Source organism: Monodon monoceros, unplaced genomic scaffold (genome assembly GCF_005190385.1).
Source record: "Monodon monoceros isolate NGI ecotype Baffin Bay Population unplaced genomic scaffold, NGI_Narwhal_1 Super_Scaffold_13, whole genome shotgun sequence".
NCBI lineage: Eukaryota > Metazoa > Chordata > Mammalia > Artiodactyla > Monodontidae > Monodon > Monodon monoceros.
The window spans coordinates 82,610,216-82,638,006 of NW_021703769.1; the positions used below are offsets into that span (position 1 = coordinate 82,610,216).

The window sequence follows — 27,791 nt, forward strand, 5'->3', positions numbered from 1 at the left end:
CTGCGCCACCAGGGAAGTCCTCTAACCACTGCGCCACCAGGGAAGTCTCCTAACCACTGCGCCACCAGGGAAGCCCCTCTATCTATTTTTTTAATAGGGGTGTTTCTTTGCTATTGAGTTGTATGAGTTCTCTGTATATTTCGGATATTAACCCCTTATCAGATATATGATTTGCAATATCTTTTCCCATTTAATAGGCTGCCTTTCATTTTGTTGCTGGTTCCCTCTGCTGTGCAAAAACTGCTCAGGTGATGTAGTTCCTCTTGTTTCTTTTTGCTTCTATTGTTTTTGGTGTCAGATTTCAAAAAATCATCACTAAGACTGATGTCAGGGAGCTTATTACTACTTATATTTTCTTCTAGGAGCTTTATGGTTCCTGGTCTTACATTCAAGTGTTTAATCCATTTTGGGTTAATTTTGGTGTATGGTGTAGATAGTGGTCCAGTTTCATTCTTTTGCCTGTGGCTGTCCAGTATTCCCAGCACCCTTCTATGTTGTCTTATAGAAGTTTATAGGTTTAGCTCTTATGGCAGGTCTGTGATCCTTTTGTGTTCATCTCCACATATGCCGTGAAGTCAGGGTGAGGCTCACTGTTCTGCACACAGCTATTCACGCCTTCCACCACTACTTACTGAGAAGATTATCCTGTCCTCGCCGAATTGCCTGCAACCTGGAAAATCAGTTGATGACCTATTTTAAAGTTAAACAGAGGCCTTGCCCTTAACTCAAATTTTAGGGGACTTGGAGGGGCTCCTACTGCTGTTGCTGGCTGGGCAGTGATGCCTTTGAAACCCAGAGCTCAGTCTCTTTCTGTGAGAGCACTGTGCTCCTCCCTGATGGAGAGCTGAACTTACTCCCCAAAGCACTGAGGTCAGGCTTCCTGCCCACGAGGGTTCTTTACTGTAGAGGAAGGGCAGGTGCACAGTCTGTCTGGAGCGTTTAGAATGTGTGTCCTTCGTGTGCACAGTTCTGTGTGTGTACATTTGCTGTAGAGAAGTGATCATGTGCACAAGCCTTATGTACATGGATGCTGTGTTGTCCGAAGCCCTTGGTGGCCACTGGGCCCCCTCCTGGACATACTGTGGCTCCCTAGGCCGTCCAGGCCAGGCTTTTGAGGAACATTTAATGATATGAAAGTGCATGTGACGTAAAGGAAAGTGACAGCGAAAGAACGCTTCCAGGGTGTGATTCCACTATGTGATTTCAAAAAACCCCACCTAACATGAAACTTCCCACCCTAACCACTTTTTTTTTTTTTGGATATGTTAGGTCTTCGTTGCTGTGCGCAGGCTTCTCATTGCAGTGGCTTCTTTTGTTGCGGAGCACAGGCTTTAGGTGCGCAGGCTTCAGTAGTTGTGGCACGTGGGCTCAGTAGTTGTGGCGCACGGGCCCAGCCGCTCCGCGGCATGTGGGATCTTCCCGGACCGGGGCACGAACCCGTGTCCCTTGCATCGGCAGGTGGACTCTCAACCACTGCGCCACCAGGGAAGCCCCCCTAACCACTTTTAAGTGTACCGTTTCGTTAGCCCTAAGTACATTCACAGTGTTACGCAACCATCATCACTCTTTCCAAAACTTTCTCATCGCCTTAAACAGAAACTCTGGAGCTATTAAGCAATAACTCCCATGTCCCCTTTGCCCAGGCCTCTGGTGACCTCTATTCTACTTTCTCTTTCTGGTTTTGCCTGTTCTGGATCTTTCATATAAGTGGATCATACAACATGTGATCTTTATGACTGGCTTCTTTGGGCATCATGTCCTCAAGGTTCACTCATGCTGTAGCAGCGTCAGGATCTCATTCCTCTCCATGCCGAGTAGAATTCCACTGCATGGATGGACCCCATTGCCTTTACCTGTTCATCCGTTGATGGACGGCTGGGTTGTTGCCACCTTCCGGTTGTTGTGAACGGTTCTCCGTGGACATGGGTGTGCAGGAGTCTGAGTCCCCGCTTTCAGTCCCCTTGGGTGTACACCTGGCTGTGGAATTGTGGGTCACGTGGTAACTCTGTTTAGCTTTTGGAGGAGCCACCAGACTTTTCCACAGGGGCTGCCCCATTTTCCATTCCCGCCTGGCTGAGGCTCCTGACTGTCGGTGGAAGGTAAGCATGCAGGGGCGGGGGGGGGGGCGAGGCGCCAGCCCTGCCCTCATTGCCCCTCCTCAGCTGGAGTGGGGCCTCTGCCGTGTCCCCCGCGGCTCCCTGACTGTCACGGTGGAGAGCGCGGTCTGGGGGGCGAGGGTGGAGGAGACGCCGGTGCCTGCAGCCCCTCTCTCCCCCCCTCTGCCCACCCACAGGCCAGCGAGGACAAGGTGAAGCAGCTGGTGACGGAGATCGGCTGGGAGATCCAGCAGCTCAGCATGGCCGGCTGCTACTGGCTGTCGGGCAGCACGGTGGAGCACGTGGCCCGCTGCCGCGGCCTGGTGAAGGTGAACCTCTCGGGCTGCCACCTGACCTCCCTGCGCCTCTCCAAGGTTCTGTCGGCCCTGCAGTGCCTGCGCTCCCTGGCCATTGACGTGAGCCCCGGCTTCGACGCCAGCCAGCTGAGCGGTGAGTGCAAGGCCACGCTGAGCCGTGTGCAGGAGCTCAAGCAGACGCTGTACACGCCCTCGTACGGCGTGGTGCCCTGCTGCACCAGCCTCGAGAAGCTGCTGCTGTACTTCGAGATCCTGGACCGCACGCGCGAGGGCGCCGTGCTCTCGGGCCAGCTCATGGTGGGCCAGAGCAACGTGCCACGCTATCAGCACCTGCGCGTCTTCTACGCCCGCCTGGCCCCCGGCTACATCAACCAGGAGGTGGTGCGCCTTTACCTGGCTGTGCTCAGCGACCGCACGCCCGAGAACCTGCACGCCTTCCTCATCTCCGTGCCCGGCAGCTTTGCTGAGAGCGGGGCCACCAAGAACCTCCTGGAGTCCATGGCCCGCAACGTGGCGCTGGACGCGCTGCAGCTGCCCAAGTCCTGGCTCAACGGCTCGGCCCTCCTCCAGCACATGAAGTTCAGCAGCCCCTTCTACTTCAGCTTCAGCCGCTGTGCCCTGTCCGGCGGCCACCTGATCCGGCGCGTCATCGATGGCGGCAGGGACCTCCGGAGCCTGGCTGGCCTGAACCTCAGCGGCTGTGCGCACTGCCTGGCGCCCGACTCCCTGCTGCGCAAGGCAGAGGACGACATCGATAGTGGCATCCTGGAGACGCTGGTGGCAGCCTGCGGCAACCTGCGACACCTCAACCTCTCGGCTGCCCACCACCACAGCCCCGAGGGCCCCGGCCGGCACCTGTGCCAGCTGCTGGCACGGCTCTGCCACCTGCGCTCCCTGTCGCTGCCCGTCTGCGCCGTCGCTGACTCGGCGCCACGGGCCGACCGCGCGCCCGTCCAGCCTGCCACGCACGCTGTGCCCCGCGGCTTCGGCAAGAAGGTCCGCATCGGCGTGCCGTCCGGCCCCGACCCTTTCTCCGGGCAGGCGGGCCCCCTGCCGTCCTCTGTGTTCTGGTCGCTGCTGAAGAGCATGCCCTTCCTGGACCGCCTCGAGCTGATTGGGTCCAACTTCTCGTCTGCCATGCCGCGCAACGAGCCCGCTATCCGCAACTCGCTCCCCCCCTGCGGCCGGGCACAGAGCGTGGGGGACTCAGAGGTGGCCGCCATCGGCCAGCTGGCCTTCCTGAGGCACCTGACGCTGGCCCAGCTGCCCAGCATCCTGACAGGCTCCGGGCTGGTCAGCATCGGCGTCCAGTGCCAGCAGCTCCAGTCCCTGTCCCTGGCCCACCTGGGCACGATGGGCAAGGTGGCCTACACTTCCGCCCTCGCGGACATGCTGAAGCACTGCAAGCGGCTGAAGGACCTCAGGTGAGGGCACCCGGCCGCCCCGCCGTGGCCTCTGCCGGCCCTGTGGGGAGGCCTTAGGGGCGCACGGCCTTCTGCTCGGCAGATGTTGGCGTACCCGCTGCGCACCTGCTGAGGCGAGCGGGGTGCAGGCCTGTCCTCCAGGGGCTGAGAGTCTTGGGGGGGTGCTGACAAGGGACTGTGCGCAGTGGTGGGGCTCAGGGGGCGCGGAGGCTCGGGAAGTGGCAGTTGGCGGCGCCCAGGGAGGGTGTGCAGGAGGCAGTGCCGCCCGAGCCTGGCACATCGTCCTCGTTGCCTGTGGCTGTTTCAGTGCCTGGGCTCTGGGACGCTGCTGCGTACGTGATCTTATTAAGCCCCGTGCCCGTCCCACGAGGTGGACGCTGTTCTTGCCAGATGACGGAGCTGGTAAGTGGGGGGCCGGGAGTGGAGCCTAGCTTTGCGACTCTTGAAGGATGAGTCGGGGTTAGCCAGGAGATGCAGGCGCAAGGCTTTCCGGGAAAGAAGGCAGCGTGTGTAGAAGCCCCAGAGGCTTACAAACAAGCAGCGTGCTCTGAAGCCAGATGATTCTGATCGGGGGCACGGGGGCATCAGGTGAGGTGAAGGTGCTGAAGGACTTCAGCCCGCAGAGGGAGGGGTCTGGGTTCCAGTTTGGAGATGTCCCTCTGGCCTCCCACCTGGACTGGAGGGGCCAGGCCGGGGGAGGGGAGACGGAGAGGCGGGCTCAGGAGGCGGTGCCCGGAGCAGGACGGCCGGGCTGACCTGAGGGGCCGCCCCTGGAGAGTGCGGGGTGGTGGGACCCACGGACCTCGGCAGGGCTTCCCCCACCCAGGCAGTTGTTGGAGGGCCACTGGCGATTTCCTGGGCCCCGACGTGGAATGATCCCCGGCGACTCATGCTGTAGAGTGAAGGCTGTTCTCGTGAGGGCCCAGCATTTAGAGGGCCAGCCTTTGTTAACCTGAGCCGGATTTGAAAATGTCTACAGATCTGATCTTGAAAAACTGCAGTTTCCTAAACGTCGTGGTGGCCTCAGGCCTCAGCTCTGCGAGGGCTTCGGGTGGGGGAGGGAGTGGCCGCTGGGCTTGGTCTCCATGAGGCTGGAGCTGGTGGGGCAGCCGGGTGAGGGCGGCATCGGGGCACGGGGATGCACGCGTGTCGTCATCGCCGCACCAGTGAGCACTCACTGTGTGTCTTCGCTACGGGCCGGGCACCAGGCTGGGGGCTCTGTGGCGCTGTCTGGCTTGATCTCCTCACTAGGCCCTTCGTCGTTCCTGCTTCATGGAGAGGCAGCGGACGCCTGAGGGAGGAGCTGAGGTCCGCCCGGGTCATCGAAGTCCAGTGCTCGACCTGGGCCCCCGAGCCACACAAAATGGAGACAAGCGTGTCCTTTTCGGACCTCCACTCTCCCCGTAGAAGGCAGGAAATGAACCGGATTTGAGGTGGAGCTTTGCTGCCCCGGCCCTGGAGCCTCCCAGAGCTTCTCTGCCAGGCTGCCTGCCGCCCCCAGGGCAACACACGCTGCGGGCCCCCTGCCCAGTCCCTGCCAGCGTGAGGGCTGCGGTCCGGGGTCCAAGCCTGGCCTCCCACGTGGCTTGGCCCCCTCCTGCCCTGTGGGGCGGGGCGCCACCTGTGAGTGAGTGGGGAGGGGCCCTGGCCGCAGCCCCTAACCCCTCGCCCTTCACAGGGTGAGCCTGGCTGCCATCTCAGACGATGCTGCCCCTCTTGCCCAGATCGCTCTCAGCTCCCTCCCTTTTCACTGGTTCATCTCCATCCAGTGCCTCCTCCCACCTTGTCCCCTCCCGTGCCTTCACTGTCACATCAGTGGCCTTTCCAGAAGGACAGTTGTGAAGTGAGTGGTCAGTGGGCCATGCGTAAATTGAAGCTGCAGGTGGACCACAAAATACATCCAACAGACGAGAAACCACCAGGTCTGCTGTCCTGTTACCCTGTTGGATTCTCGTGATCAGGAATTGAATGTCCCTTAGTTCGGGGAGCCTGAGGGAGCATTTGAGTTCTAATTTAACTAAACTCAGAGCCAGAGTATTTCTGGATCTGTCATTTTTGTCCTCAGTGTTTTGGCTTTCTTGCTACCCTCTTAAACTTGGCGCCTTTTCTAACCACGCTGTGGTCAAACCACGTGCTCGTTATTGAGGAGTGTTTGATCAATAGAGAAATCAGTGAAAGTAAAATAAACTCATACATTCACGTAGTTTAAAAAGTCACGGGACTTCCCTGGTGGTCCAGTGGTTAAGACTCTACGCTTCCACTGCAGGGGGTGCGGGTTCAATCCCTGGTTGAGGAACTAAGATCCCATGTGCCTGCGTGATGCGGCCAAAAAAATAAAAATAAGATAAAATAAAAAGTCACAGTGCTTCAAGGCAGGTAATGAAAACTGGCCTTCTCTCTCCAACGTCCTTTCTGCCTCATGTCCACAGTGTCATATTTTAAAATTAATTAACTAATTAATTTTGGCTGCGTTGGGTCTTCATTGCTGTGCACAGGCTTTCTTTCTAGTTGCAGCAAGCGGGGGCTACTCTTCGTCGCGGTGTGCGGGCTTCTCATTGCGGTGGCTTCTCTTGTTGCGGAGTACGGGCTCTAAGCGTGCAGGCTTCAGTAGTTGTGGCGCGCGGGCTCAGTAGTTGTGGCTCGCGGGCTCTAGAGCGCAAGCTCAGTAGTTGTGACACATGGGCTTAGTTGCTCCACGGCATGTGAGATCTTCCCGGACCAGGGCTCAAGCCCGTGTCCCCTGCATTGGCAGACGGATTCTTAACCACTGCGCCACCAGGGAAGTCCCACAGTGTCATATCAGATGTCTGCTGCCTGCATGGCCACCTGGAGATGGCAGGTGCTCCCAGCTCACCCGGGCTGCTGGATTCCCTGCACGAGGCCTGTGCTTGGCCCCTTCAGGGCTGCTCTGCCTGGAGGAGTGAGGAGTGGGCGTGGCGTCCAAGCTGGTTCCATGTCCCTGCATCTCCTCGTCCAGGAGATAGACCCTAGCCTTGGGTGGAGGCAGGCAGGACCCACGGCAGGGGCCTCAGAGTCAGAAGGCCTGGGTGGACCTTGGGCTGTCTGTGCCCAGGTCCTTGTTCAGTAAAGTGGGGCTGTCCAGACCAAAGGGATTCATCCTTATAAGACACTTAGAACAGGACTTGGCACTTATAATACACGTTATGGTTCTTCATCCATTCAGCAAATACATGAGCACCTCTTATGCCAGGCACTGTTCCAGGCACCCAGGACACTGAACAAAACAAAGATCCTTGTCCTCGGGGAGCTTACGTTCTAGTGGGGAAAACAGACCAACAGTCAAGGTAAAGGAAGCGTACTGTATGTTAGACGGTAACAAACGCCGGGGAGGAGAAGCAGAGCAGGGCGACGGATGCCTGGGTGCGGGGGTGGCATTTGGGGTACATTTCATGAAGGAGGTGAGCTTTGAGCAGAGAACCCAGGGAGGTGAGTTAGAAAGCAGAACCTGGGGGAAGAGTGCTCCGGGCCAGGCAGGTAGAGTCACATCAGCTGGTACGGTATCCACGACCCACAGGGTGACTTACGTTTACATGAACTAAAATGAGATAAAACCAAGCATCGAGTTCCTTGGTGGCATCAGCCACGTCTCAGGTGCTTAGTAACCACGTGTGCTGGTGGCCACTGTGCTGGACAGAGCACATACAGACACTCCCCTCTGCCCAGAAGTTTCTGTTGGACAGAGCTGAGAGCGCAGGGCCCGAGATGGGTGTGCCAGGGTCTCAGGAGCCAGAATGGAAGCAGGGCAGGTCTCGCTGCTGTGCCGCAAGTGGCCTGGGGGCAGCGGCAGGGCCACCGTCAGGGGCACGTCAGACATGCAGGGAGCAGCCAGGCGAGAGCGGGGGTTGGGGCATGGCCAGGAATAGCCAGCTTCTGACTTCACGGGGAAGCTGCTGATTGACTGGGTGCATGGGATGGGCGCTGAGGCTGGGGGGTCCAGGCGGCGCCAGGGCTTCTGGCCTGAGCCGTTGAGCTGACGTGGCTGCCACGTGGCTGAGAGAGGAAGGCAGGGGTGCGGCTGCACGCGTGTGGGTTGGAGAAGCCTGGACCCCCCCCCGGCCCTCCCCCCCAACCCCCAGGGAGGGGGACCATCTCCCAGGTCCGCCAGCTTGCGCTTGCACTGGAGAGACCGCCCAACAGGATCTGGTCAGGAGGATGAGGACTTGGTAGGAGCTGTCCGGGAGAGGAGGTGGGGGTGGGGATGTTCTGGAAGCTGAAGGGAGAGACTGCCCTTTAGGCTGCTGCAGACCGTGGCTGCCCCATTGGCTTGTATTTGCACGTCTGCCACGTGCTCTCCCCGTGCTTGCAGGTCTTTGACGTTTTAACAACCTCGGGCGTGTCGATACTATCGCCCCATTGTACAGATGAGGAAAGTGGGGCCCAGAAGGCTAATGAACTGGCTCAGGAGACACGGCTGGTCTGTGGGCAGCTGGGAGCGGGTCCTGTCTCGTGGGGTCGCTGGATGTCAAATGGGGGTAACCCGGCGTTTAGTGGTCACCAAGTGACTTCCGGGGCCTCGGACGTGACCCCTGTGGCCCAGACCTCGCCCCGGGGCAGGGCCGTGCGAGCAGTGTGGGTTTTGTGGGCCGACCTGAGGACCTGACCGCCTCTCACGACGGGCTTTCTGTGCACGCGGCTGCTGCGCCCACACCTCATCGGAGCTGGGTACTGCCTGTTCGGAACAAACACCAGTTTCTAGAACTTGGCCAAATGGCCCCGTTCCTCTGGATTCCTGCCTTCTGTGGCAAGCGGAGCCCAGGGGGATGGAGGGAGAGGAGCAGATGGTGCCTGCCTGTCACACCGCTCCCAGGGCGGCCTCCCGGACAGCTCCCGCACTTCCCTGGTTGGCCTCCGCCGTCCCCACCAGCGAGGTCCGTGAGCTGCAGCTCTTTGCCAGCTGGGGCCAGGGCCGCTCCTGCCGGAACACGTCGTCCCGCTGGGGCCTCGCAGGCTCTGGATTTGTGGCGTACTTTGCCAGTGGGAGGGTGCCAAGCTGGGCAGAGCAGGGCACCTGATGAAGCCCTGCCTGGTGGAGAGGGGAAGGGAGAACATCACCCTGAGTCACCCTGGGCTGCCCCTGACCTTGGAACTGGGGCAGCGTCTGGGCGTAAGTGAGAGGGCTTCTTGGAGCCAGGCCCTGGAGGCTATGCCAGGGCCACCCTCCAGGCCTGGGCGCTGCTCGGAGGGGCGCCTGAGAGGTGGGCAGGCAGATGAGGGGCGGCCCGAGCGCCGGTCTGTGCCCACAGAGCCCCTCGGAGAGCAAGCGTCGGAGGCCAGACCCTTCGAGGTCGGAAGGCTGAGGCCCACCCCCCAGGGCGAAGCCAGTCACAGAGGCGGCCCTCTTCCTCTGCCCTGAGCAAAGACACTGCCCGTCACTCGAGTCAGGTTAGCTCTGCCAGCCCACCGCCCGGAGGAGTGGGGCACGGTGTGGATGTGCCAGCCTCGCCCGCCCCACCAGGCCTGCCCGCCCTGAGCACCCGTGACGGGGGCTTCCTTCAGGGGGAGGAATCTGGAGTGGCTGGCAGGCCGAAAAAAAAGGTTCAAAAGCGTGTAGTACGCAGCTCCCTCTGTCTCTCCCCTCTGTCTGCTTGAGATCCCCAGCAGGTAGCGCAGACCCGCATCGCCACCTAGTGACCGAGGTGCCGCAGGCCTGTCCTTCCCGCCGCCCGCGGTCCAGCTTCCTCACTGCTGCAGGGACGACTCGCGGGTCAGGGCTTTTCGCCCCCCTCCAGTTTTCGCACTTTCAGGTCTGCACAGTATGCTTACCTTAGGATCTTTTAAAAAGATAGAACCAAATAATATGTTCAGACATTTTCTTAAGAGACATAAGCTTCTCGGAACATTCACACCCGTGGGCGAGATGCACTTGCTTACTCTCTGGGCCCGGGGGTTCGGGGGCTCGGGTCCGGGTCCGTGGCCCACAGCTCTGAGAGGCCCGGCTCGCGGCTCCCTCACTTCTTCCCGGTTTCTTTAGGGATGAAATTCATTCAGTGGCGTCAGGCGGGTGAGGCATCGCTGAGCACTGCAGCCCTTGGGGAGCCCTTTCCCTGGTGTTTGTGCCTGAGCAGCCCTGCCTGGGGCTTCCTTCCTGCTGCGCCCGGAACCCTCGACGGGGTGAGGCTTTTCAGAATCATACCCCAGAGAGACCTGCGTTCCCCCCACAGTTTTAGGAGCTTGCTAGAACTTCTGCTTACGTGTAATTAAAAACGCAGTCTCACTGCTGCATTTCAGTGACTGGTGGCTCCTGTACAGGATGGCTCCGAACAGACGTGCCGTCACCGCAGACTTGATTTTTTTTTTTTAATTAATAGTAATCTTTTATTTATTTTTATATTTATTTTTGGCTGTGTTGGGTCTTCATTTCTGTGCGAGGGCTTTCTCTAGTTGTGGCAAGTGGGGGCCACTCTTCATCGCGGTGCGCAGGCCTCTTCACTATCGCGGCCTCTCTTGTTGCGGCGCACAGGCTCCAGACGCGCAGGCTCAGTAGTTGTGGCTCACGGGCCTAGTTGCCCCGCGGCATGTGGGATCCTCCCAGACCAGGGCTCGAACCTGTGTCCCCTGCGTTAGCAGGCAGATTCTCAACCACTGTGCCACCAGGGAAGCCCCGCAGACTTGATTTTAAAACCCCTCACCCGTCCTGTGACTTGTCAGTGTCCCCAGGTGTCAGGGCTGTGGAGGCCGTGTCCGAGGCTCACGTGGCTCTCGTTTGGGCCTGTGGACGGCCCCTCACCCTCGTCCAGGTCAGCCTCACCTGGGGCGTCGCTGCGTCCAGAGCGCTTGGGCTCTTCTTCCGCCTGGCGGGGGGCGGTGGTGGTGGTGACTCTGTCCCCACTGCAGGCCCACCGCCTCTCGGGGATGGGGGAGGGCCTTTCCACTCACCCCAGAAGCTTCTCTCCTTTGATGATGAGATTCTACAGCTGCAGACGAGCCTCTCAGGGGCGTCCCAGGAAGTCACCCACTCGGCCTCGTCAGTTTACGGGGAGAGACAGGCCTCTCGGGGTTCCCTGTGGGTCTCGCACGGAGATGGGGGTCTTGCCAGCTGCCCCGGCCCACCTGGAGGGTCAGTGGCTGTCCCGTGGGCAGAGCTGAGGCTCAGAGAGACCCACAGCCCCGGGCAAGACGCCGTGTTTGTGCAGGGAGTGATTTGTGCAGTGCCTGGGCCTTGGGGGTGGCCAGCCTCAGGGGACAGCGTCACCCCGACCTGAGGCACTGTTTCCACAGCTCGGGCACAGCCTGGCAGAGCACTGTCCTCCCGGGCTGGCCGGCTTGCTCGGAGGGCTGAGGCCCCACGTGGCTGGCACGATGTCCATCAGAGGCCTTCGTGGCTCGTTGAGAGAGAGCCTTGCTGGGTGCCCAGTGGCCACCCTTTGAAGTGTCCTCCTTTTCAGCCATCGGGTTCAGACGTAGCCCCTGAACTGCAGTTTGCTGCACATGTGCCCAGATCTCCATCATCCGTGAAGCCCTTCTCCCGCCCGCTGCGGTGCCTGTGTGCCTTCTGCCTGCTTTGGGTGGAAATCTCTGCCTGGCCTCTCCCGCTCGTGCCGCCAGCCTTGAAGCGGCGCTGGCCGGGTAACCGGGACTCTGCGCAGCAGTCAGAATGGTTTTAAAAGCGTCAAGTGAGGCACGTACCTGTCTGAGAAGGACCGAGGTACTGCTGAGCGCTATAAAATAAGGACGGTTCCCGAGTCTGGTGCTGATCTCCAGGGATAACCCTTGTTAATAGGTTTTCTTGTGGGAAGATTTTGGGTAAACAAGATCCACTTTGACCTCTGTCCATGGGGCCGTCTTGGTCTTTCTGTGTGATTTATTGCGAAACGATCTCTGTGCTCTGTTCATGCTCCAGCTTCCTCTCCCTGGCTTCTGTGCTAGTGTCCTGGGGCTGCCCTGACAAATGACCACCAACCAGGTGGCTTAAAACAACAGACAGTCACCCTCTCATAGTTAAGAGGTCAGAAGTCCCCGGTCAAGGTGTCGGCAGGATGGTTCCTTCTGGAAGCTCTGGGTGGGGGCCTGTTCCAGGCCTGTCCCCTAGCTTCCGGCGGCTGCTGGCAGCGCGAGGGGTTCCTTGGCTTGTGGACGTGTCACTCCAGCCCCGAGCTCCCTTCGTGTTCCTGTGTTGCTGTGCCGTCACAATGCGTCTAAGGAACCGGTCACTGGACCCACCCCAGTCCCACGTGATTTCATCTTAGTCTGCAAAGACGCTGCTTCCAAATAAGGCCACGTGTGCAGGTACCAAGGATTAGGAATGCAACAGATCTTTTGGGGGACACGATTCAATTGCCATGCGCTCTTCTGGGCCTGTAGGCGCACCGAGCAGTCAGAGCGGTGAACGAAGCAACTTGGCTGGGTCTGTGGGCATCTGGTTGCATCGGGCCTGCAGGGTCTCCCCCGAGATCAGGATCACCAAGGGAGACCCCAGGGGTCTGAGTCCTCACCCGGCACCCCTGGGGGCTGTGGTGTGGATGGGCCTGGGGGCAGCCAGTCTGGGCCCTGGACCAGGAGCCCCGCTCAGCGTGCGTCCGTCTCCGTGATCTCACGCTGTCCGTCCTCTCTCCCTGCAGGCTGGAGCAGCCCTACTTCAGCGCCAACGCCCAGTTCTTCCAGGCGCTGAGCCAGTGCTCTGCGTTGCAGCGCCTGTGCCTGGTGTCCCGCAGTGGCACCCTACAGCCCGAGGCTGTGCTGGCCTTCATGGCGCGCTGTCTGCACGTGGTCGTGTGCCACCTGTTCACCGGCGAGTCGCTCAGCACCTGCCGGAGCCTGCAGCAGTCCCTCCTCCGCAGGTGAGTGCGCGTCGTGGGGGCTCGGGCGCTGTTCCTCCCTAGGCTTCCCTGGGGGCCAGAGGTTGTTTCTCGGAGTTAGAGAGTGCTGGGCGGTGATGCAGTGAGCCCCCTGGCCTTTTCTCTGCCCCGGGCTCAGCGTTCTGCCTAGTGGGAGCCCCTCTCCCTCGCGCGTGACAGGACCCTCTTCCCCATCCAGCCCCTCACGTGTTCCCCTGGCACAGCTGTCAGAGGCGGGAATGTGCGTGGTGCTGCGAGTCACCTGCAGCCCTTAGCATCCCGTCCGCTTCCCCATCTCGTCCTTGTTCTGTGCGGGACTTGCTTCAGAGCCCTCGCCATGCCTGGTCTCCTCGGCCTTCTAGGCTGTGACGGGCGCAGCCTCTCCCTGGCTTTCGTGACCTCGACACGTGGAGGGCAGTGGCCAGGTGTCCGCGTTTCTGTTGAAAACAGCGCGTTCATCCTGCACCTCTGATTCCAACCCTGCATCAAGGGCGCATCACACTTCGCCCCCTCCTTCCTCGCAGCCTCTCCCTCCAGCAGCAGACGGCCTGGCTCTCCATTCCCTGAGCTGGGTTTGCTGATTTGTCCCGTCCCCCCGGTGTGCGCGTGGGGCAGCTGCTCTGCTCCTGGGGGGTGGCACCTGGGTCGCCCCATCAAACACCGTCTTCGAATGACCTGGGGCCGGCCTCTTCCCGTCTCCCTCAGCCTGGCCATGTTCCTCGCTCCCACTGCCTCGGACTCCACTTTGCGTTCACCCCACGTCCTGCGTGGCTTGCTTCCTTGTTTTTCTGGTGTTCGAAGCCTTACTGAAGTCGGAGGGTCAGAGCTCTTGTGAGGGCCACCCCTCAGCCTCCTCCTGTCCCCACCCCCCCGCATTGTCCCCACCCCCCCATACCCAGAGACAAATGTTCCCGGTTCTCAGTTACCCTTCCTATGTTTCTTTTGTAGGATTAGCAGGTACACAAATGTTTTCCCGATCCCCTTTCTTATACTCAGTTTGCTTTTTCACTTAATAATGTATCTTGGAAATCGCTCATTCTCAGTTCATCCAGCTGTTGCTCATTCTTTTTACAGCACTGTGTTAAAAAGAAATCCTGGTAAAGTACGCATAACAAAATTTACCATTTTAACTGTTTTGGTTTTTTTCCATTTTAAGTGTTTTCACCATTCCGAACTGAAACTCTGTCCCCATTAAACATTAAGCCCCCCTCCCCCTCCCCCAGCCCCTGGCGCCCACCCTTCTACTTCCTGTCTCTACTCCAGGGACCTCCTAAAAGTATAACCATATAGCGTTTGTCCTTTGCGTCTGGCTTTTTCTGTATTGCTTTGACATTTGAGAGACTTAAAAGATAGAAATAAAGGATCATCATATATTGATTAAAATAAAGCCACTTTGGCTCCCTGAACCTCCAGTATGAGTTTACTTTTTAAATTTTAGAAGTCCATCCAAGTATCCATGAGAAGCACAGTGTTTTGTTTCCCTGTGTTCCCAGCGTCCCTGAATGTGTAATGTTGCACCTGGGTGTGCAGCCTGTGTTGTCCACCCAACATTGTTTTGAGATCTGCCATGTGTGGCTCCCGTGGAGCTAGTGTGTTCCTGCTAAGTGCTGTGTGTGGCAGCCCCCCAAGCGGATTCATCACGCCGTGTGTCTGTTCTGTTGAGGGAGATCCTGGTGGTTTCCATTGTTTCTCTGCTCTAGTGAATATCCTCGTGCGGGCTTCCCTGGGTGCAGCTGCGCAGGTCCCTAGAAGCGGCACTGTAGGGTGTGTTCGGGAGATTGCCCAGTTGCTTGCTCTCCAGGACGGTTCTCCTAAGCCCGGCTTCCCTGTGGGCGTGAGTGTTCTTGGCCCACGTCCTTGCTCATGCGAGACACTGCCAGACTCTCCCGGGGCTACCGGGTGAGCGTGTCCTCCTGCCGTGTGAGCTTGTGTCGCGTCTGTTTCCAAGGAGCATCGCTTGATGTGCTAATTGCCCGGTATCGTCTCCTCGTTTGTGACCATCTCTTCACATCCCTTGGGGACTCTACTGTGGGGTTCCTTTCGGGAGGGGGTGGGGGACTTGGGACCAGCGAGCCTGTGCTGCGGCCACCTGTGCTGGCGCCTGTCGTGGGCCCCTGGCCTCGAGTCCTGAGGCTGCTTCTGTCCTCGCGGCTTTCCCTGCCCACCGTGTTCACTGTTGATTCAGGTTACGGCTGTGGGTTTAATGCCATCCCGCACTGGCCCCCGTATACCCTAAGCTTCCTCTTAAATCTGCCACCTCTCCTGTACCTTGGTCTGAGAACCTAGGCAGCAAAGCCTCTTGGTTTGTGTGCAAAATACAGCTCCGTGGGCTTTGAGTGATGGCTATGGGGAATCCCCCTGGAGACTGCCAGACGTGAACTTGACCGCTGCGTGTGCAGAAGGTTCAAAGACTTCCTGTAAACGCAGGTCCCGCTGGGTGTTAACTGAGCGAGTTGCCAGATACCTTTGGTCAAGTGAGTATTTACTGTCTGTCCAGCACGAGGTGGTGACTTGGCTTTGCCTGAGATCTGTAGGGAAGCAGTTCAGTGAGGTGGTGTCCGCAGGGTCCACTCAGGCGGGCTCCTCCATATTCTATGACTTCTCTCACCTGTGTGCCTCTGCGGTGCTCTGGAACTTCTCCTGGTCCAAGGCGGCCTGTGTGAGGGCCGCTGATGTCAAGTGCAGAGACCCTTGGGATTTCTGAGCCTTCCAGCTCACACTGGAGAAGTCGGGGAGGGGGTGGAACTTATGTCTCCGAATAATTGACTGCAGTTCCCTGATATCAGGTCACTTACCTCTGTCTTAGGTTGACCTCAGATGGCTCATCTGGAGTCAACCGTAGTGAGGGCTGATGGCTGTGCACCCGCTGGCCAGCTCTGCTGACGTCCTTTGAGATGCCAAGGTCTATTTTTCTTAATAAGAGGAGATGGTATTTTTTGAAGACCTTTTAATACACATAACCTAAAGTTTATTATTTTAGACGTTTCAAGGTGTGCAGTTCAGTGGCGTTGAGCACATTCACAACGGGACCTGCATTCCACTTTGTTTCTGTGAACTGAGACAAATTTAACTGAGTTTCCTGTGTCTCTGCGCTTTGTTTGCATTTAGGGGCAGCAGTTGCTCGAGTGGTTGTGGGGATTAAAAGGCAGAGGGTTTAAAGCAATTTTCCCTCCTTCCGGGGCAGCGCTCCCCGCCCTTTGCCCTCCGTCAGGGGCCTTTGCGGAAGGCGTGTGGCCTTGCCTCTGCTGCTCCCCGCAAACCAGGCCCCGCCTTCCCCTAGTGGGTGGGTCCTGGAGTTTGATGGTTGGTCCAGCTAGCACTTAGATAAGTGCCCAGGATTGGAGTGCAGGCCTGGAGCGGTGCTTCCTGCGGGGGGATGTGAGCTGAGCAGGTCGCTAGGGGCGTGAAGCGCTTAGAGCCTCTGGAGCGGAAATCCGCTCATGTCAGCGGTGTCCCTGGCAGAGCGCTGAGGGTGGCCGCCTCTTTGAGGCACGGCCTAGAGCGTCGCAGCTTTCCTCTCCCAGCTTTCCATGTCCCTCGGGTGGCGGGACATGACCACGAGGAGGCCCAGCTGGTCACAGATTTACAGAAGTGCCATCGCCAGGGGGTCTCCGGAGTCACAGGGCTCCGGCCACCCTGCCGGACAGTCCTCGTGGTGGTCCCCTGTCCTTGTGGTTTGCTGTTGAGTGTCCCAGGAGGAATCCTAGCTAAGGTTTTCCCCTCCCTGGTGTTTATAGTATCTCTAAAAATTCAGGGACTTCCCTGGTGGTCCAGTGGCTGAGACTCCGCGCTCCCAATGTAGGGGGCCCGGGTTCGATCCCTGGTCGGGGAGCTGGATCCCACATGCCGCAACTAGGAGTTCGCATGCCGCAACTAACTAAATAAGTATTAAAAAAAAAATTTAGACTCTACGCCTCAAGCTGTTTTCAAGTGCGAATCCCCTTGGCTCCACCGGCGGCATGGCCAGCACATCCAGGCTGGAGTTATCGAATGGCTTTGTGCTCTGATTGTTTTGAGTTAACACTGCATCATGGGTGTCTTTTGTGTCATTAAATAAAGCTGCACATAGTTATTTGTTATGCCGTTTGCTATCCGTTACAGGACGTCGTGGTGATTCTGGTCTGGCCGACACGGCTAACTCTGTGTACTCTTGACTCTCCTTCACTTCGGCCTGGGTTTTCCCGGCCGGGGAACCTGGGGAAGGGGCCCGCTCACCGCTCACCGTCGTGTATCCACCCCTCGGTGTCCCCGTTTTCTGCGATTGAGCTGATGCTAAATTTAGCTGGTGGGCTAAATGGGATACAGGCTGTACGGCGCCCAGGCACGTGGACTCTGGGACAGACGGTAGCTGTTTGGAAAACAGGGTGCCGGGCAGGTGGTGTGGCCGCTCCACCCAGTGCTCTCTCCCTCCTGCTCTCTGCCCACTGGGCTGGCGATGGGTGTGTGAGGAGGGGAGCCTGCTTTTCTTGGGCGTGGCGATCGTGACGTCATTGTTGCTCTGCCTGCCTCTGCCCTTGAAGCGGCCGGGAGGAACATTGGTCCTCTTCACCCTCGCAAACCTGCAGTGGGTCACATTCACGGGGGCTCCTCTCCTGGGAGCTGACACCTCCCTGCTGGATGAGTTCTGCTCCAGGGGCTCCGAGACCCGTGTAGGATTCGGTCACTTCTCAGCCTTGAGGGGTGACTTCCTGCAGTGGGGGGACCAGCTTTGGGCATTGCTGGTTTTCCCACTGTGTGTACACGCAGGAGCCTTCTGCAAAGTGGAGGACATCTGAGGTCACCAGGCAGTTCAGAAGAGCTGCGCTTGTGATGGAGAGGGTGGGAGCATCCCTCATGGGTACTGTTGGCTGATGGAGCTGCTCTGTCGTTCTGATCCTCAGAATCCATCTCCACACAGGGCTCCAGGCCAGTTGATTGGAGGCACTAGGGTCGCTGCCCTGGGAGTCTCGTGCTCACTCTCGGCCCTGCTCGCGAGGTCCCTGTCTGCCAGCCTCTTCCTGCCGGCAGCCTGCTCCTGGCCTGCCCTTGGGGCCTGTGTTCGGGGCCCACGCCAGTGCAGCCTCTCACTGGGCTGGGAGCTCCCTCCTCTGGCCTCTCAGACAGCACACACCTGCCCCTTTCCTAGGTCGCATAGCACTCTCCCCCCAAAATTATTGCGTTCTTTGCATCTCCTGTTAGATAATGAGTTTTTTGAGGGCCAGCGTGCAATAGCTCTTTTTTCCTTCTGGGTGCTCGGTGCACGGTATTCGAGACCAGGCCTGAGGCTGGCGTTGGTTAAGTGGACTTCCTGGGCGGAAGCTGTGCCAGCCCCTCTGTCCCCTGTGTCCCAGCCCTGGCACAGGCCTGGGCCGTGGCGGGTACCCGCTGAGCGCCTGGTGCCGGCTGAGGTGCTGGGAGCCCTGTGCGTGTTGGAGCGTGGTCCCCTTTGTGGGCTCCTCCAGCCAACATTCTTCCAGCTCCTGCTCTGGACCCTGTCCTGGATGCCAGGGGCCGCGCTAGTGCCTCTTCACCAGTGCTCCCTTGGTGCTGGTACTGTGTACTGTCTCTGTTGTTCTCACCTCCAAAAGCCCTTTGAGCTACACGCCCTAAGCCCCAGCATTCAGGCGGGGAAACTGAGGCTCCAAGAGGCCGGTGATGGTGCAGCAGGACCTCAGCACTGGAAGGACAGCGTTTGTGTCCCCTTCAGGCCTTTGCGGCGGCGCAGTGGGGTCCCAGCTGCTTTTCTGCGAGGCGCCCAGCAGGTGGTGCCGTGGCTCACGGTAACCGGCCTGCCTGGCGCTTCCGGTGCTTCACAGCAGGCCCGCATTCCTCCCCGGGGGCGCATGAAAAGGAGAGGCTGGAGTTGTCACTTTTTCTTTCTTTTTTAAAAAATAAATTTATTTATTTATTTATTTTTGGCTGCGTTGGATCTTTGTTGCTGCGTGCAGGCTTTCTCTAGTTGCGGCGAGCGGGGGGCTACTCTTTGTTGCGGTACGTGGGCTTCTCATTGCGGTGGCTTCTCTTGTTGCGGAGCACAGGCTCTAGGCACGCAGGCTTCAGTAGTTGTGGTGCACGGGCTTAGCTGCTCCGCGGCATGTGGGATCTTCCCGGACCAGGGCTCGAACCCGTGTCCCCTGCATTGGCAGGAGGATTCTTAACCACTGCGCTACCAGGGAAGCCCCTATTGTCACTTTTTCTGATGCGTTTCTTTCTTCTCACCCTTTTCCCTGCCTCAAGCTCAGAGGATTATTGAGGTACCTGCCTGCTCACCTGTGTGACATTGAGAGGCCCCCCTGTTTCCTGTGACTCAGCCAGCGGGGCTTGTGTTGTGTCTGCAGTCCTGTCCCTAGGAAGGTGTTGCCTCTCCCCGGGCCAGCACTTGTTCCGGTTCCCGTGCTGCCCCGCGTGGAGATACGTCTCAGCTGGTGGTCGTCGGCAGGTTCTTCTTGTTGTCGTGCCCTCTGTGGGTTTGGCACCGAGACCTGCAGCTCTGGGTCCCTGCACCGCCAGGACCTCTCGGGTGGCGGTGGCCTCGGATGGGCTGCCTTGGTTCCTCCCTCGTGAGGTGAGTTCACGGCAGGCCCACGTGGGAGGTGCTGTGTGTACAGCGGCATCCTGTCAGTGTTCATTCTCTTGTTTTATCTTCTGGATCTTGGCTTTGCTCTTTCAAGTTTGAAACGTGAGCCTCTGGATCTTTCTCGGACGTCCGGTGGCAGGCAGCCTCTGCGAGGTTTTGGAGCGGCTTCCTTCTGCATCTTCCCTCACCTTGGGCCCTTCTGGTGGCCCCAGCGCCAGGCTGGACTTCGTTTGGGCCAGTGCCGCTGAGAGCAGCGATGCCTTGTGGCTGCTCCGGGGAGCAGCTCTCCTGCCGGCCTCCCTCCCCGCTCCTGCCGGCCTCCCTCCCCGCTCCTGCCCTGGGAACACCCTGAGTTCACTGGATTCCCATTGGGCTCCCCCGACCACCTGGCCTCGGGGACACCCTGTCCAGTGAGCAGAGCCAGCCTCTCTGTCTGTTTCACTTCCTGTCTCTCCTAGAAACCCTGAGTCACCCTTCCTGGCCAAGTCAGTACCGCCTGACCCACGAGGGGCCCTGTGGCCCGTCGCGGGGGTGCCCTGGGCGTCTCCGTGCTGTGCACCCAGCCACGCCTCTGCTGTCCACTTTCTCCCAGACATGCAGCGGGTGGGGCGCCCTTCCCAGGGATTTCAGAGCTTTCTCGATTTCCTTTGACTCTCACATTCCTGAAAGTTCCCTTCGAGGCCTCTTGAACTCTGGCCTGGGTGAGGGCGGTGTCCTCACTTGCTTCTCTTTTGGTAGTACGCGGGGTGACACGTGGCGTCCCGCTGAGGTCAGACCCCCCCCCCCCCCCCCGCCCGCACCCTCAGATCCCATGACGTGCTCACCTCCTGGCCTCGTTGCTCTGTGACTTTGAACCCGTCACTTCCCTCTCTGAGCCCAGTGTCCTGTCTGTAAACCAGCAACCATTGTCCCTGCTTCCTGGCACCGCTGTCTCCTGGTGGTGGCTCGCTGCTGACTGTGTGTGCCTGCCTTGGTGGCGTTGCTCAGGGTCCCCTACGATCGCCTGGTGGCGGTGCCTTCTCCCCCCTTGACAAAAGAGGCAGCCCAGCTCTGTGACGTTTGGGGGCGTCCTGGTCGTCCCATCCCGAGGGTAAATGGCCCAGCAGGCACTGGAGGCCAGTGTGGCCGTTCTGCCACCCTCTGCCACCTCCTGTAATAACCCACGGTGCCCGGTCCGAGGGGCAGAGGCGCTTACTTTGAGGAAGCAGGATGGTGGGGCGGAAAAGGCTCTCACCCTGACGTGTCCCTGTCCGAGCTGAGCCATCCAGGGTGAGGACGCGTCGGTTCTGAAGCAGGCTGAGCACTTTCCCACAAGGCAGGGCCTTCCCGGGCTGCGCCCTCGGGGGTCTCGTCCGCTCCAGGCCACATGTGTTGACTGGCCGCAGCCCCCTTTCTCAGGAGCGTCGGGAGGACCCCGACCCTGGGGCGGGAGCGGGCTTGGTCCTCCGTCCCCCTAGGCCCAGCATCCCACTGGACGGGGTCACGTCTCTGGAGCCCATGTGGAAATTCCTCCCCTCCCCCTGGACTGCGGGGAATGTGGGCCCACGAGGCCAAGAGGCAGCAGCCCAGGCCTGAGCAGACACAGTCAGCCGTGCTGCTGATGGGCGCCTGGGCTCCAGGGCCTCCCGCCCAGATGCAGTGCTTCCCGCCCCTCTGTGTTTGTGTTCTGTACGTGAGTGTAGAACCAGGGAAGTTTACAGATACAGGGATACATTGTTTAAGTCTGGGGCACACTGGGAGCTTCAGAGTTGAAAGTGGATTCTAAGATACAGAGTTAGCATGCTCTTCCGCCACCGTAATCGCATTAAAGGGGCAGTGGGACCCCATCTTGGATCCTCAGCTCACTGCCGCGCGGGACAGGTCTCTGGGGTCCGTTTGTCCTTCCTACCTGGAATGGTGACCTGGGAGTGTCACGAAAAATACCAGGCCAGCAGGGTTTCGCTGCTGCAGGCTCAACTGGGGGAATCCTTGGCCTTGACGCAGAGCTCGCTGGCTGGCGAGTCCTGGCTCCGTTTGTGGTGGACACCCAAGAGGCTGGTCTGGGAGCTGGCAGGGCTCGGGCCGCGTGCCGTGGGCCCCAGCGCAGCAGCCAGCGGGTCACGTCAGGGGCGCGCCTGCAGCCCTGGCGACTGATCAGTGTGGCAGATGTTCACTGCTTAGAATCTCCTGTGGCCGGGGCTGTCCAGGCCACCGAGGAGGGGGCGAGGGCGGTGGCTGCACCTGCTGCCGGGCACGCGGCCTCTTCCCACCACCGAGTAGTTCACTAGAACAGGAATTCTTCCATCGTCACTGGAGCCCCTCATTTTCCAGGTGAGGTCTCTGGGGCCGGAATCACCGTGGCTCTGAGCGGGGAGCTGGGGCCGGGCCCGAGGCTTGGATCTGCGGTCAGACTCCGGGCTCCTGCTGCTGTTCACGCCGCAACAGCACGGAACGTCCCTGGGGACCTACTGGTCGCCAGGCTGTGCTTCGCACTCCTGAGGGTCCCTCCCTCGAGGGCGACGTAGGGTGGCTGTCTTTTCTGTGACTAGAAACGCAGCTGTGTTCTGTCGTCCTGTCTCTGCCGTGGTTCACACACCTCCCTTTTCTTAGGGGTCTCTTGGAGGATTGATTCCAGCGAAGGTCTGGGGACAGTGATGCCTGGTGTTCCTGGCTTTGGGCTGTGGAAGACTGGCATGAGTCCCCAGCTGGCGGCATCAGCCCCGTGGCAGGTGAGGGCGGACGACGTGCGGCACCAGGTCACCAGGGTAGTTGTGAGCGTTGGGCATCTCTCCATTTCTCTGAAGGCAGATTCTGTTCCTTCCTTTTAAATTTTTTATTGTGGTAAAACATTTATAAGATAATAGTTATCATTTTAGCCATTTGTAAGTATACAGTTCAGAGGCATTAAATGCTGTGGTGTACCTATCACCACAGTCTATACCCAAAACCTTTTTATCGTCCCAAACAGCAACTCCATATGCGTTAAACAATACCCCCCTTCTCCTCTTTCCCCCAACTCCTGCCAAGCACCGTTCTGCTCTCTGTCTATGACCTTGACCCCTGTAGGTACCTTACAGAAGCAGAATCCTACAGTATTTGTCCATGATGTCTGCTTTATTCCACTTAGCATGATGTCCTCGAGGTTCGTCCATGTTGTAGCACGTGTCAGAATCCCTTCCTTTTAAGGCCGAGTGAGATTCCAACCTGTGGATAGGTCATATTTTGTTTGTCCTTTTGTCTGTTGACACTTACTGTGGTTTTCAACTCATATTTTTTGTGAATGAAGTTGAATATCTTTGCGTGTTTTAAAAAATCATTTACAGAAAAGGACGAAGTAGGAGAACCATCTGCAGGTCCTGTCACTGCCAGAGGTCGGATTGTCCTGGCCTCCTGCCTGCCCAGCAGTGAGGACAGGACCAGTAGCACCATTCAAACCAGGCGGGGGTCTGAGGGCACAGGACAGGGGCTGCAGGTGATTCTCAACTGGGAGAAAGCACCCAGCCTCCCCCGTGAGAAAACCAGGAGCTAAATTACAGCGAACAACTGTTTCTGGAGAGTTCAAAAGCAGGCGGTGGTCCGCTCTGGTAGGGGTCGAGGAGGTGACTGCCAGGGTGGCCCAGGGCTTCTGGGGCGTGGGTGCTGGTCCCATGGGGCTGCACTGCCCGGAGTGCACTTCGGTATAACGTTTTCCACCCCGTCAGGCAAAGCCTGCTTGTGTTAGTGGAGGGAAGAGACCAGCCCGTGGCCCAAGGTAGGTGGGCCACCTCTGTGGATCGGAATGCACACCCCTGACCCAACTAAGCTCCCGCCTTTAGGCTTCGGTTCTATGGACGGGCTTATCCATGGGGTTTGCATAGAGCTCTTCATGGCGGTGCTGTTCGATTTAGCAAAAGATTGAAACAACCCAAGTGTCCATCGGTAGGAGACTGGGAAATAAACTATGATGCCTCCAGGTGATGGAATGAAGTGCAGCTGATAAAAGAACGAGGAAGCACTTGGGGTCACCAGAGGGAATCTTTCAAAGTGTGTCTCAAACAAAAGCAGGGGCGTAATCTGTTTCTCTGCTGGCACGTGCATAAAGTGTTTCTGGAAGGCTACGAGAAATCTGTGTTGTCGTTCCTGGGGAGAGGCCCTGACAGCGTCTTGCGGGGGAGGGGAGGAGCCCTGGGGACATCCCAAACCTGCTCCTCTGTCTTCTGTTTGGTCCTGGCCTTTGTCCTTCAGGCCTTTCTGGTGACAGAGCCTCGCACTGGAGTTACCGGTTCCAGGGGTCAGGCCCTCGGATTTACAATCCTCTCCCACATGGGACCTGGGGGCCGCATCGGACCATGACAGCTGACACCGAGAGTCTCTCCCACCCCCTTCCTCTGCGCGAGGGCAGATTCCAGGCTGCTCCGAGGTGCCCTGTGGGTCCCAGCAAGTTTGGTGGGGAGCTGAGAAGGGCGCACCCCACACGCCTGCCCAGAGCATCATCTGAGTTCTGTGAACCTTTGATGGATGTTTTATTCTTGGCCACTGCCCGCCTCTGTGCTTTTTTTTTTTTTTTTTTTTTTTTTGCGGTACGCGGGCCTCTCACTGTTGTGGCCTCTCCCGTTGCGGAGCGCAGGCTCAGCGGCCATGGCTCACGGGCCCAGCCGCTCCGCGGCATGTGGGATCTTCCCGGACCGGGGCACGAACCCGTGTCCCCTGCATCGGCAGGCGGACCCTCAACCACTGCGCCACCAGGGAAGCCCCTCTGTGCTTCTTGAAGATAGTTGTTATAGTGTGAGTGGCTTTTCTGACCTTGGCTTTTCTATAAGACCTTTATTTGCAGAGGAAGAGGCTGTCAACTTTAATTTTTTCTCTAATTTCTCAGGCAAAGAAACAAACCCAGCAGGTGTTCAGATCTTAGATGATTGACAGGCTGCGTCCCCAGCCGGCCCCTCCCAGAGCCCTTCCAGCTCTGCGGCACCTGCAGGACCAGGTGCAGAGACCGAGGTCCCCGGGGCTCCTTCACGCACTCGGGGGGCGTCGGGCTCAGAGCTGCTGCCAGCATGGTGACTGTGCAGGACACCCCTTTCTGTGTCTTCCGTGCAGTGGCCGGGCCTGAGGTCCTGGGGGCTGCGGCTGCTGTACCCTCTGCCTGTGTCTGTGACGAGTTGGAGCCCAGCCCTCCTGGCCAGGCCGGTTCTCTGCTCCTCCACGATGGTCACAGGAAGGCGTGAAGCGGGCGGTCCCTCCCCGGTCCCCCTTCCCTCTGGTAGCTCTGCAGCAGCGTTCTCGAGGCCCTTTGGGGCAGGCAGCTCGGCCGGCTTCTCGCTGTGGCCCTGAAGTGCTGCCCGAGCCCTTTGTGGGCCTGCCTTTGCAAGTGTAAAAGTGTTCATGCATTTTGACCCAGTGGCCCTATTTCTGGAATTGATTCTGAAGAAACAACTCAAAGCACAGTTGTGATTATGCTGTATTAAGTGATGTCTATCCATACGATAGTTAAAGGGCTCCCTAAGTTGCGTCCCCTAGGGAAGTGGCCAGGCAGGTGTGGCGCCCTGCTGGCCGGGCGGGACCATGGGAGGAGGTGGTCGCTGGGTGTTTTGTTGCTTTGGGGGTGGAGTGGACACACCCTGAGGACTGGAAGGAAATTCACCAAACCTGACTCAGGTTGCCGACATTTTGAGACGTGTCTAGAAAGAATATGCTCAGCACAGCAGGGGAGGGGCTGTTAGAGCCGCTGGGCAGTGGGTGCGGTGGGAGGCCCCTGTGCTCTCCTTTGCGCTTTCTTTATAGTATTTTCTCTCTAAACAAAACAGTGCCTTTTTTTTTTTTTTTTTTTTTTTTTTTGCAGTACGCGGGCCTCTCCCGTTGCGGAGCACAGGCTCCGGACGCGCAGGCTCAGCGGCCATGGCTCACGGGCCCAGCCGCTCCGCAGCATGTGGGATCTTCCTGGGCCGGGGCATGAACCCGTGTCCCCTGCATCGGCAGGCGGACTCTCAACCACCGCGCCACCAGGGAAGCCCCAAAACAGTGCCTTTTAAAAAAATAATTAATTTAATTAATGGCTGCATAGGGTCTTCGTTGCTGCGCCTGGGCTTTCTCCAGTTGCGGTGAGCGGGGGCTACTCCTCGTTGCAGTGCGCGGGCTGCTCATTGCGGTGGCTTCTCTTGTTGCGGAGCACGGGCTCTAGGCGCGTGGGCTTCAGTAGTTGTGGCGCGTGGTCTTCAGTAGTTGTGGCTCACGGGCTCTAGAGCGCAGGCTCAGTAGTTGTGGCGCACGGGCTTAGTTGCTTCGTGGCATGTGGGATCTTCCCTGGCCAGGGCTCAAACCCGTATCCCCTGCGTTGGCTGGCGGATTCTTAACCACTGCACCACCAGGGAAGCCCAAAACAATGGTTTTAAAACAAGCAAAATCTTGCTTGCTTCCTTGGAGGCTCAGAGAAGGAAGGTATTTTGGGCAGCTGGTTTTTCAGATAGCCAAAGGCCCCATTTTAAATCCCCTGGTGTGTTTTTAACAGCCTCAGGTAGAAAGTTTTCTTCAATGTGGTATCTCCCTTCCGGCTGTTATAAATGGCAGAGAGTAAGTATGGTTGAACTTTCCTGAACCTCTGTGTTTTTGAAAGCCCTGAGTCACCCTCAGACCCTTCGGGAGGGGCGTCTCCACGGTGGCCTCTGCAACTCGCTCTGCAGGTTTCAGAGCGAGTGAGCGGCCCCTGTCGCGGGCTTAGCGTGTGAGCTCTGTAAATCTTGCCTCTGTCGCCCCCAGGTGGGATCCAGGGTTGCAGGGGCAGGGCTCTGCTCTCTCTGCTGCCCAGGATGGCATGGGGGCAGCTGAGTGCAGAGCTGGGCCTGGGGAATGCGTGCACGGGAGGGTGCCCAGGGAGGGGGGAGTGCGCCAGGAGGGTACGCACGCCTGTGCCTGAAGGTGAACCCATGGACCTCGCAGGCCTGGCTTTGTGCTCGTGACTCCAGGCCAGAGGCTGCCCCCTCGGGTCTTTAGTAATGTGAATAGCCCTGGTCAGGGGAGTGGTCCCAAGAGGTGGCCTGTCCTGCTGGCGGTCATCAGGCTAGTTCTGAATGTGGGTAGCTGGAAGGAGTTTTATTTTATTTCATTGTGTCTGTTTACCTAAATCTCAAACTATATTTGAATCGCACAAATGAACATTAGAACACATGTGCAGGTGACCCAGCAGAACCCGCGGAGCTCTCGGTCCGCACATGAGCCCCAGCCGAGAACTTGCCTCCTTCCGCCCGGGGGAGCCCCAGCCCTGCACTCGGAAGGGAGTGATCGCTCTCTCTGCCTTTGCCCCTTGTCCACTGTCTTGTCGCCGACTCCAGGCTTCACTCTGGGTGGGGACAATGAGGCTGCAGCTGGGGGAGTGCGCAGGCTCCTCGGGCCGGAGAGGGGCTTTACAGAGAGGCGGGTGCGGGCGAGGCCCCCCAGCCCTGCCCAGGTCGGAGCCGACCCAGGTGCCGACCCCGTGGAGAAAGCCTTGAGAAGGAAGTTGGTTTGATTCTGGGGCGGCCCCTCCACCCTGCGTGCGCGTCGGCGGTCAGGGCGGCGGGGAAGGGACAGCACGTCGCCACATTCCTCGCTTTGGGTGAGAAATTAATCCCCCTTCAGCATCTTGACAGCAGCTCATTAAGAGCCTCAGGATGGCAGGCAGGCAGGAGCCTTGCACGCACATCCCACACCTGAGGGTATTTTGTTTCAAGCAGAGTAGATCGCACAGCGGGTTTGCAGGTGAGGACTTGCCGGTTCACGGTCACAGACGCCGCTGCCGGGGGCAGAACGTGGCGCACAGAACCGGGAGGTATTTCCTCGGCATTTTTATTGCCAAAACATGAAGTTTTATGAGTGCCTTTCTGGCGTTCATTTTACATATGTCGTAAATCCAGCAGATCCAGCTCAGTGTTGCTGGGGGGCCGGGGGCAGGGGGAGGCTGGGACTGCGCTTTCCTTGTTCCCTGAAGCAGGCGCAGGACTTGGGACCTGGCTTTAGCTTTGGCAAATCGTGTGGGCACCTTCCTGCCTCTCGCCCTTTGAGCCCCACGGGATGGAAGTTTCTCCCATGACCAGAGTCACCTCGGGTTCCAGGTGGGAAGGGAGAGGGTCATCTCACTGGCTGGCCACTGGGGCCAGCTCCAGTGTGGTGCCTGGCCTGGCAGATGCTCCGTGGATGTTGTCTCACACCCCACGGGGTGGAGCCTGTCACCCGTGGGTGTGGAAGGTGAGAGGGTCGTCTGACAGTTACTTGTCACGTGTTCCTTGCTTTGGTCTCCTGGCAGAGTGGCTGCCTCACCTGACTTGGGCGTTCATGTCCCTCGAGGGTGGCCTGTGGGCATGCGGGTTTGGCCGCCTGTCCCCTCTCTCCACTCCCCTGCGGGTGTCCTGGCCGTGGGGCCTCCAGTGACCACAGACGCTGTTTCTGCAGCCCCCTGGGTGTTACCCTTCAGGGACCCCCGCTGCCCGGGAAGGCAGGGGCCTGCCCCGACGGGCTGCCCTCCTGCCTGCTCCCTGGAGCCTCAGCGTGAGGGGCCCCGGAGGCACATTCCTGCGTCAGCCGGTGCTCTGGGACACAGCCTGACCCTGGCCACCTCCACGCCCTGAGCCCAGCCTCCCTACCTCCGTCCCTCCCTCCTTGGTCCTGCTAACAGC

General features: G+C 58.8%; 1 protein-coding gene across 4 annotated transcripts in view; it reads left to right on the forward strand.

Annotated features, from left to right (window-relative positions):
- Nucleotides 1-27,791, forward strand: part of FBXL18 (F-box and leucine rich repeat protein 18) — a 39,235-nt gene that overhangs the window by 6,731 nt on the left and 4,713 nt on the right. For 3 of the 4 annotated variants that reach the window (XR_003793258.1, XM_029221407.1, XM_029221406.1), the window contains 2 exons: nucleotides 2,294-3,837; nucleotides 12,417-12,635. Coding sequence is in view for 3 of the 4 variants with exons in the window: in XM_029221407.1 (XP_029077240.1) it covers nucleotides 2,294-3,837; nucleotides 12,417-12,635 (1,763 nt within the window). In the remaining variant the exon portion in view is untranslated. Of the gene's footprint in view, nucleotides 1-2,293; nucleotides 3,838-4,144; nucleotides 4,568-12,416; nucleotides 12,636-27,791 lie in introns of those variants that run through there. The other variant, XM_029221408.1, reaches the window with a different exon arrangement.